Below are 10,776 nucleotides of genomic sequence, written 5' to 3' on the forward strand. Positions count from 1 at the left end.
CTTGCAAGTCCCCTTACTAAAAATTGGATCAGTTCCACGTCAAGTTCAAAAGTAGCAACTAATTATACCTTCATTTTTTTGGGGGGGAGGGGACCGGCGGGGAGGCAGCATTTACATATTCCGCTCAATTCTTATTTCCTTTTACATACCTAAAACCTAAAATTTAATTTAGTTTTACATTTAAACCACTTTCATCTCTTATATCACATCAAAAATGTCACCATTTTAATTATTAGAAGGTGAAATATACCTTTTCAAGCATAGGTATGGTGATATGTATGTAAAAATTTAACTTTTGGTGTTAGATATCTGAATACATAGGACTTGATCGGTACGCATATCAGTCCTTTTTCCCAACCTCATATGTTTCTGTTGAAATACCTAATGCCTTTTTATATTTCATGTACCACAGGACTAATCAGTGAGATTTTTCTTATAACTTTGAATCCAGTATAAGAAAAAGTAATAATTTATACATTATTACTCTTTCGTCTTCTATATAAAGCCTCCACTGGCCATTCATGAACCTCACACAACCATTCAATCCATCAATGGCAAGCGCTATAGTCCGAGGCTTAGTCATGGCTCTCCTGGCCATGACCTTCATCGCAATCGGTACTGTCGAGTCAGCTATTCCTTGCAACGAAGTGGCGAGCAAGCTCATAAACTGCGTCGGTTACGCGCAGCACGGTGGCCCGTTGCCGGCAGCGTGTTGCGGCGGCGTGAAGCAACTGAAGGCGGAGGCGATTACTGTAGACGACCGTAGAACTGTTTGTAGCTGTATTAAATTACTCGCCCAGAATATCGGCGGGCTGAATCAAAACTTTCTGGCTTCCATTCCCGGCAAGTGCGGAGTGAATATTGGCTACCCTATCAGCTTGTCCGTCGACTGCTCTAAGTAAGCGGATGAATTGACATTAGAAGGGAGAAAATATTAAGTAAAGAAATATTCAAATAAAAATTTTGATGTGAAAGCCTTAGTATACTATATGGTTCTACTAAAAAAAAAATTCAGTACAATCATGATAGGCTTTAGGCTTCTCCATTTTTTAGATAAAGAGAAATGTCAAATATTAATTGAAATAAGCACGACAGGACACCGGATCTAATTTTCCCCCCTAAAAGAGACATGGTTAAAAGTGATTTATTAAAACTCAACTAAATTATAACATTGTTTAAATTTTGAAAGATTTGGGAACATATCACTTAATTTTTATGTATTTATATTTCTACCAGTACATATGTATCATATCGATGCATGAAAATGTGTCTTTCAGTTTTTAAAAATTTAAGTAAAATTTTTTTTTATGTGATATAAAAAATTTGACTTGTATAGAAGTAGAAGGTAAAGTCTTATATGTTTAATGTGTAAATATATAAGAATGGAGTGGCATGTAGGTAAACGGGCCTTCATTTTCTTTTTAAGTGTTTTGAAAATAAAATTGTGGAAGTATAAGATATTTGTATAAAATATACACGGCCAATAGAAGAATTGGGGTCAAATATGGCTAAAATAATGGTAGAAATTTCGGTAGAAATCATTTAGCTTGATGCATAATTTTAAATGCTATATAATCAAATTTTGTTCAAGATATGTATATATGTTATTAGAGTTGCTTTTAAGATTAGTACATTAAAAGCGTTATCTAATTATTTTTATGTTTTATTTATCTTAAAATAAATTTAATGATTGAGTTATCCTTATTAAATGTTAATTAGGATACTCTTGGTCTTATACTTTTTTCGTTTTAACATATATATTTTTTTAATTATTATTTTGATGTTTCAGGTTAACTTATAATTAGTTGGGAGCTTAGCTCTCTTGTTAACAAGTCTTAGGGTCTGTTTGGTGAAGCTACAGTTTATTGAATAATCTGCTGATAAGTTAGCTACAGTGGCTATTACAAATTTTTATTTTTTTGGAAAAGTCAAATCGCAGCCAGAAAGCTGACACCGCACCTAGATAGGTTCGGTGTGAAAACGCATAAGCTGCCAAAACGCAGTTTACCCAAACGGGTCTGGTGCGTTTTCAAAACGCCATCAAACCAAATAAGTTACCCCAAACGGGCCTTTAAGCTTAACGCCTTGGATATGAGTTATGCATGTGAGTTTGAGGATAAATTTGTTCAATACCTGAAAAGAAACTATAATAATTATAAAAAAAGTAGATATTTAATGAAATTTATAAAACTATATAAGGCAACACATTAGAACATATAAAATTAACGGCATATGCCCTATATATATATATAGATATATATATAGCTTAAATAGTGATAGTTTTTATGTTATATGAATGTTTTGGTTCGTATAAATGTAAACAAAAATAAAATCGTGTTGTTAGACATGTAAATAAATACGAATTGAATGGTATTTATATAAATGCCGCTTTGTTTAATTGTAACTTACAGTTATCAAATTAAACTTCGATCATAAATGAGTATTACAAATTGGGAAATTTATACAATTCCTTATAATAAATATTGATTGATTATTTATATATATTCATCATATGCAAATCTAAAAATTTCAAAAAACATGGAGCTCATATTTGTTTTTATGTCAATTAATTTCGACGGTTATTGATTACAGCTTTGTTAATCCGATGGCTTTCTTGTCACAGAGTAAAGTGAGATGCCGAGGTGGGACGTGATCTATTAAGTACTGAAATAATAATGCATTTCAGCTTTCAAGTTGTTGACTATAGTTAATAATAAGCTGCTTGGCAAAACTGCCCTAAAAAAATATTAAATTGTAAGTGTAATGTAAGAGTTGGTTTATTTCCAACTTGACTATGACTTTCCGTTAGTTTATTGTATCACTTTGGAGTTGATCGATCTCTGTACTGCGTTCTTAAACGAATAAATCCTTTGTTAATCCAATAATAACTTGAACGATTTGTGATTAGCAGACTTATGGTCTGTTTTAAAAAGTTGTTGCAAGGGAGTTGTATTAGCTGCTGCTGCAGAGAAGTTGGGTTGTCTGTTTGTTTTTTGCAGTTCTCATTTAAAAAAAATGACCTTTATGCCTATGTAGTATAGTGTTATTTATAACAGAACCAATCTTGCTAATATATTTCATATTTGAAAGCAAATATCAAGTTTAAATTATTTAAAATAAAAACATATATATCACTAAACAACGAGTAACACGACAATCAAAATAAAACAAAAGACCATTAAAATAACAATTAATAATATGATAATATTTTTTTTAAAATGCACTTAGTTAATATCACGAGATAACGCCCTCCAAAAAAACTCTCCATGCGGGATCACTATCGGTGATGGAATCCTCGAACCCATCCACCCATCTTAAGAAGTCACTATTTTTTGTTCTACTTCTTCTACACCTTTAAAATTGTCTCCCATAGCTATATGGCTATGTCGAAGTAAACAAGGAATATTGTAGTCCACAATAGTAGTACAATGCTCTAGAGATATCAAAAGTCTTCAAGCTAATATTTTTTTAAGGTTTAAACCAACAAAGCACAAAAAGTTAGATGCAACATTTCGTGATAATGAATAGTACAAATACTAATACAAGTTTTATAAAACTGTGAGGTGTTAGAGAACAAAATATAAACTAACTAATCAGTCATCACAAGAAGACAGTAGACTTTATAAAAAAAAGGTTATCTGTTGTCTTTAAATAACGTAATTCTAAGCTCATATGTGTCACATATGCATATCACCTAAAAGATCATCCAAAAAACCCCAACAGTCATACATTTGAAAAAAGTGAGGTACTTGGTTTCCTTTAAAATGATCAAGAAATTTCAATCATTTTAAGAAGATCATTTCTTGCCAATGTAAGAGTTTTAATAGTTGTGCAGAATGGACAATTGATGATGAGAGTTAGCGATTAAGAGGTCACCTTTATTATTCCATAGTCAATGAGATATCCAGCAATAGGAAGAGATGATGAATACTTCAGAATGGAAATTAATGATTATTTAAGCTATGAATATTTCACAAATACATTTGAAAAGAAAACTGAAGATGAACATTTGGAGTATGAGGATGAGAATATAATTCAAGATGAATTAATAGAAGTGAGTAATGAAGAAATGGACTATGTTCACAAACAATTTGAACTATTAGATCCCACAGATAATAATATAAACTTGATTTCATCGATTGAGAAACCTCCTGAACTAGAAATGAAAACACTTCCTACAAATTTAAAATATGTCTTTTTAGGAGATTTCTTTTTAGGAGTGTCTTTTTAGGAGATTTATCCACATTACATGTTATCTTATTCTCATAATTAACTGAAGCACAAGAATAAAAGTTATTGGAAATTTTAAGAAGGCATAAGAAAGCATTTGGATGACTATTAGCTGATATTAAAGGAATCAGTCCTTCGATTTGTATGCACAGAATTTTATTAGAAGAACGTCATGAACCAAAAGCTGATCCTCAAAGGAGATTAAATCTGATGATGAAAGAAGTTGTTAAAAAAAGGAATTTTAAAATGGTTAGATGCGAGAATAATATATCCTATTTCAGACAGTGCTTGGGTGAGTCCAATTCACTGTGTTCCAAAGAAAGGAGATTTAACTATAGTGACAAATGAGAGTAATGAATTAATACCAACAAAACAAGCAATTCGATGGTCAATCTGCATAGATCATCAAAAATTAAATTCGGCCACCAGAAAAAATCACTTTTCCTTTACCATTTTTTTGACTAGAAGTTAGATAAGCTAGCTAGGCACATATATTTTTTGCTTTTTAAATGGATATACAGGCTATCATCATATATCATTACCATTTTACTAGTCCTTATGGTATGTTTGCTTTTCAACGAATGCCTTTTGATTGTTTTAACACGTCTGTGATATTTTAAAGGTATTATTGAAAAAGGGATAGAAGTCTTTATGAATGATTTTTTTGTGTTTGGAACTTCATTTGAAATATGTTTAAATCATTTAGAGAAAGTTCTAGAACAATATGAAAAGACGAATCTAGTATTAAACTGAGAAAAATGTCAATTCATGGTTGCAGGAGAAATTGTGCATGGGCATAAAATTTCAGAAAATGACATGGAAGTAGATCTGGCAAAAATTCAAGTTTTATCTAAACTATCTCCATCTATTACTGTAAGAGGAGTTATAAGTTTTTTAGAACATGGTATTTTACCTCTAGTTACTCCAGATGATTTGTTAATGTCTTGGGGGATGACCAACGTACCTTAAAGGTTTTACCTAGGACCTCGTCTAGTTTAGAGGGGTGATTGACCACATCCTCTTCATAACCGGTCAGTACTATAGGAGCAAAAAGTTTATACAGGATTGGGTTACCACCTCATTTATGAAAAGAAAAGTTGTCAGTTAGCATCAGCCTATTCAAAAATGAAAAAGTAAAATATTGTGTCCAGGATCCAATTCGTTTCGTGATACACCAAAATGATGTATTATTTTATTTATATATTTTATGTTTATTTTGGTGATATTGCACTTAAAGGTTATTTTGCACTTTAAAAAAGGTTATTTTCATATTTTTATTACAGGTATATCGATTTTAGGCATTTGGAGTAAAAAAGTAGCAAAAGGGAGGAAATTTGGAGCCAAAATTGAGATTTTCATGATCTTGGCGTCAAATGTGTCATTTTCCGGAGAGCTGGCGCCCAAAGTGTCAGAAACTAGTGTCAGAGGCACCATTTTACAAAGAAGCAACACTAGAAGAGCCAGAATTAGTGCCAGAGGTGCCAGAATCCAGAGAACAGTGCGGACTTCATTAGACTGGAGCCAGAACTGGCGCCAAAAGCGCTAGAGACGAATTAAGATGGAGTAAGGCGGTTCATGCCTATTTTTTAGCTATTTTTAAAGTCCTAAACAATTCAAACGCTTATGGAGTGGTTGAATGTATCTAAACACTTTGCAAATGCTCTCTAATGAAGAGATTTGTCGCTTGGATGAAGGGGCTTGTCTCGTGGTGTTAAAAGATGAGACTTTTGGGGGAAAAATTTTAGGGAATTTTGAAATCCTTTTGAGAGAAGTTTTGACATGAGATTGAGAGAATTTTTGACGTGAGAGAGAAGTCTTGGGGAAGAAAGGATTTTCTTCTAAGGTTGTAAGAGGAGAGGGAAGGTGAGTGATTTCTTCTTCATTATACTTCTAAGAGAGAATTGAGTGTTATTGTAATAAGAGAAAATGTTTGAAGGGAACTTTTATGGATTTGCTTGGCAAGGAGTGTGAGATAAGTTGTGTTTTTTTCTTTATTTATTTCATAAGGTTATTTTTATGTATGAAATCTTTGTTTTGTAGTGTCCTTATCATGAATTCGGAGTAGTCTTCTTTATCATTCTTCCTACAATAAGATATGGTTTTGCAAAGAATTAGCTTTGTTTTTTAAGGTTTTAAATGTCAATAAATTGTAATGATTTGAACTCTAATCTTCATTTACTTTTACTTCTAACCAAATAAAAAGTTAAAATTTGTTGAGAAACATACGATCTGAAAGGGTTATGCTTTCTACACAAAGGTAAGAGTCACAATCGATTTCATGGGTGAAAATGTAATACATGGGGTTATGTACAAATAAATAAGGAAATATACTTTGATGGGCGCAAAATTGGACATTTTAAGGGGACAGATTAAAATCTCTAATTTGGTCTAGTTTCTTGGAAACTAAAACGAGATTATTTGTCCTCGGGGGAGGGAGAAGTGAGAGTGCTGGAGTGGCATCCAGTAATTTCTCAACCTAACCACGGATTTAGGGACCAAACTCTAGATTAATTAATGTTCTTTATGCACTCTCAGAGGGTAAAGAATACGATTGCTCCTATTTGACACAGTATAATTTTTATATATGTATTTTAAATGATTTTAATTTCTTCACATTTCATAAACTCATTGTAAATGGGAAGAATGCTTTCTTAAATTTGAACTCTTCGTTTAAAAACTTTATTTAGTCTTTATAAGTTTACTTTTGAAGTTTAACAATTAGTTTAGTTAACTTAATTTTTCTCACTGCATTTCTTTTAGCGCACATTAAATTTACTTTAGATTTTTTTTGCTTTCTTAAGCTTTATAGTTTGAATAATGTATTTTATAGTTTGAATATTTTGTTTAACATTATAACCATAAAAATTTCCAATTCTCTGTGGGATCGATACTTAGGACTCCATTAGAGCCTTTTATTACTTAAGCGATACGTATACTTGCGTTATTATTTCGGGGTTTGGCAGCTTAGAGATTTTAAAAGAGAAAATTATTTATACTGAATTTATTTTTATTGGGATTGAATTACATATTACTATTAGTGTTGTCGTGTGTGTATAGTAATATTGAAAAATATTTACAACGCACATCACATAATCTCCCGAAGACCCATCACTTTAAACCAATTTTTTCTTGCCAACATCGTCGGATGGAAAATCATATGTTAACTCCTTCTTTGTCGATGACGGGTCATCTCTGTCGACTTGATGAGTAACAACTAGAAGGGTCATCTACGTCGACTAGAACATTCTATTGGGTTGATGCCTCAAAGGAAGTTTTATTTGGTGGGTTGGTTGCTGAGGCACCCTGCTCCCTGCCAGCCATGGGTAAGGTTTTCTCCAGAATACCATGAATCTAATCAGACAACTTTTGCACCTTGATTCCATCGATAGGTTTTGGCCACTTGGCCAACCTCTTCCTCGAAGGCTTGCTTTTAAGTTGACGCAATCTGAACCAGAAAGCTGGTAGCATTCTAGCTTTATCATTGGTTTTAGCGGGGAGTTGGATCCTTTCGCCATAACAAAACTGCAAACGGTAAATAAAGGACCCAAAAGAGGAACAAACTCGAGATGATGAAGTTGCCCCTCTGGTTCTCACTATATAATGGTCATGGGCATGGAAATCCATTAAGTTTATTTATGGTACTAAACAAAAATTTATTGTAGGAATCGTTTTATTTTCCAAAATATTTACTTGTCCTTGTCGTAGTTGTCAGTATTAAGGAGCAAGAAAATTTGAGAACTTAATATATACACCTTAAAGGGGTCTGCATGGATCTCAAAGCAGCTTGAAGGGCCAATCAAATGGTACATGTTTGGCTAGAATACTCATGGGCGAGCGGGTGGCCTAAGGTCGACTGACAAAGGAATATCTTGGCCAACTAATAGCGGACGAGCATGTATGACGGATAATATGAAGGCTTGTGATTCTTCAACCAATTAGCTAGAGCCCTACCCCCCAGTCGGTGTGCCATCTCTGGCCAGCGGTCAATGAAAGATCGGCTGGCCATCTATGGCTCCTTATTTTTTCAGGTAATCGTTCATTCATCTTATACCTACTGCCAAAAATTAACCGACAATCCATCCATATCAGACCACCAATAGAGTCCACACTTAGACCGCTAACAAAAGCACAGGTCGCCTGACAGAATAATTGAGCGACGACATCTCAACCGACCAAAGGAGAAATCTGCAAAGGATGCTAAAAGTAGTCACTAAATATGAAAAAACTAAAATATTTTGCAACCCCCTCATTATAGCAAGGGTCAAAATGTAATGTCTATCATTGTGGCCCTCTATGTTCTATAAATAGAGGGCCCAACAATTGTAACGGGGGCTTTTTGGCTCTCGAAGATAGACCCAAACTTTAGAGGGAGATCCTCCCTCATTTCCATCTTTGTAATCTCTTTTTATGGTATATAATATGAGCCATATAGCCCTAAAATACACCGATTCACCCCGGAGGGGCAAGCCTGGGTGTGATCTCTCAATCTCTCCTCTCTAGTCCCATTGCTCCGATCCTTGAATATGACTCACAGGACAAATTTGAATTCATCAATATATTTATTATATTTCGTCAACCTCTTGTCCAATCACAATTAAGAACATCAACCAAAGTCTAGAATATATATGAGTAAAATTATTTTAATTGGGTCGAGTCTCGTGATTTATGGTACATTGAAAAATAAACCAAATAAATTGATGTAATTTCCAATTTATTAGGTACATGCCATTAAAATGAACAGTGACTGTTGCCAAAATGTCACATAAATAACTTATGTTTAGTTCAGCTGCAGAAGCAGAACCAAACGAACACAGGGAAATTACCTTCTCCTAAGTGCTCGCGAATCCACTTCCTAAAAATTGGATCAGTTCCACGTCAAGCTCAAAAGTAGCAACTAATATAACTATTTTTTTTATTTGGGGACCGGGGGTAAGGTAGCGTTTACATATTCCGCTCAATCCTTATTTGCTTATACGTACCTAACAACTAAAATTTAATTTCTCTTTACAGTTAAACCACTCTAATCTCTCATCACATCAAAAATATTACCATTTCTACAATTAGAAGGTGAAATAAACCTTTTCAACCATAGGTATGGTGGTATGTATGTAAAAACTCAAATTTTGGTGTTAGATATCTGAATTCATAGGACTTGATCGGGGCACGCATATCAATCCTTCTTTTTATTAATATTTCCCAACCTCATATGTTTCTGTTAAAATACCTAATGCCTTTTTATATTTCATGTACAATAGGACTAATCAGTGAGATTTTTTTTATCACTTTGAATCGAGTATAAGAAAAAAAAGAGAATTAATTTACCATCAAATTGAAGCCACATAACTTTTTCACTGTCCTGTACAAGTATGTAAAAATCTTAATTTAAAAGTTCGATATGTGAATATATAAGAATGGAATGATATGCATACGTTACTCTTTTGTCTTCTATATAAAGCCTCCACTGGCCATTCATGAACCTCACACAACCATTCAATCCATCAATGGCAAGCGCTACAGCCCGAGGCTTAGTCCTGGCTCTCCTGGCGATGACCTTCATCGCAATCAGTACTGTCGAGTCAGCTATTCCTTGCAGCAAAGTGGCGACCAAGCTCATAAACTGTGTCGGTTACGCGCAGCACGGTGGCCAGTTGCCGGCGGCTTGTAGCGGCGGCGCGAAGGAACTGAAGGCGGAGGCGATTACTGCAGAGGACCGCAGAACTGTTTGTAGCTGTATTAAATTACTCGCCCAGCAAGTCGGCGAGCTGAATCAAAGTCTTCTGGCTTCCATTCCCGGCAAGTGCGGAGTGGATATTGGCTGCCTTATCAGCTTGTCCGTCGACTGCTCTAAGTAAGCTGATGAATTGACACTAGAAGGGGGGAAAATATTTGGATGGGTGTCCCAACATGGACTACAACATAATTTTACTTGTAAATTTTTCATGGGCAGAATCATGTTATACTAACTAAAAAAAAAATTCAAATAAATATTTTGATGTGAAAAGCCTTATAATACAACATGATTGTACTCAAGAAAAATTTTCAGTACAATCATGATCTTGTACTCCTCCGCATGGATGGACATTAGGCTTCTCAGATTTTTTAGATAAAGAGAAATGTCGAATTTTAATTGGAATAAGTACGTCAGGTCTCCATATCTAATATTGCCCTTAAAAGAGACAACTTTAAGAGTGATTAATTAAAACTCAACCAAATTATAAGATTGTTTAAATTTTAAAAGATTTGGGAACATATCATTTAGTTTTTATGTATTTATATTTCTACTAGTATATATGTACCTTACCTATGCATAAAAATGTGTCTTTCAGTTTTTAAAAATTTAAATAATAAATTATTTTATGTAGTATAAGAAGTTTGAGTGGTATAGAAGTAGAATGTAAAGTTTTATTTGTTAAATGTGTAAATATATAAGAATGGAGTGGCATGTGGATAAATGAGCCTTATTTTTCTTTTTAATTGTTTTGAAAATAAAGTTGTGGAAGTATAAGATATTTGTATAAAATATACAAGGCCAAAAGAAGAATTGGG

The 10,776-nt window shown here is 33.6% G+C and overlaps 2 protein-coding genes across 2 annotated transcripts; both read left to right on the top strand.

Moving 5' to 3' along the window:
• The first annotated feature begins 378 nt into the window (after positions 1-378).
• On the top strand, positions 379-10,388 carry LOC110035508 (non-specific lipid-transfer protein P5-like). Its single transcript, XM_020739737.1, has 2 exons — positions 379-499; positions 9,680-10,388. Exon 2 carries the CDS (start codon positions 9,702-9,704, stop codon positions 10,080-10,082), a length of 381 nt encoding a protein of 126 aa, XP_020595396.1. The 5' UTR covers positions 379-499; positions 9,680-9,701; the 3' UTR covers positions 10,083-10,388.
• On the top strand, positions 520-2,932 carry LOC110035507 (non-specific lipid-transfer protein 1-like). Its single transcript, XM_020739736.1, has 2 exons — positions 520-898; positions 2,624-2,932. The coding sequence occupies exons 1-2, from the start codon at positions 522-524 to the stop codon at positions 2,631-2,633; spliced, it is 387 nt and encodes a 128-aa protein (XP_020595395.1). The 5' UTR covers positions 520-521; the 3' UTR covers positions 2,634-2,932.
• Positions 10,389-10,776: the final 388 nt, after the last annotated feature.

The sequence above is a fragment of the Phalaenopsis equestris genome, unplaced genomic scaffold (genome assembly GCF_001263595.1).
Source record: "Phalaenopsis equestris unplaced genomic scaffold, ASM126359v1 Scaffold197958, whole genome shotgun sequence".
NCBI classification, from domain to species: Eukaryota; Viridiplantae; Streptophyta; class Magnoliopsida; order Asparagales; family Orchidaceae; genus Phalaenopsis; species Phalaenopsis equestris.

Coding starts and splice junctions, on each gene's coding strand:
- LOC110035507 (XM_020739736.1), top strand. CDS start 522: ATGAACCTCACACAACCATTCAATCCATCAATGGCAAGCGCTATAGTC.
- LOC110035508 (XM_020739737.1), top strand. CDS start 9,702: ATGAACCTCACACAACCATTCAATCCATCAATGGCAAGCGCTACAGCC.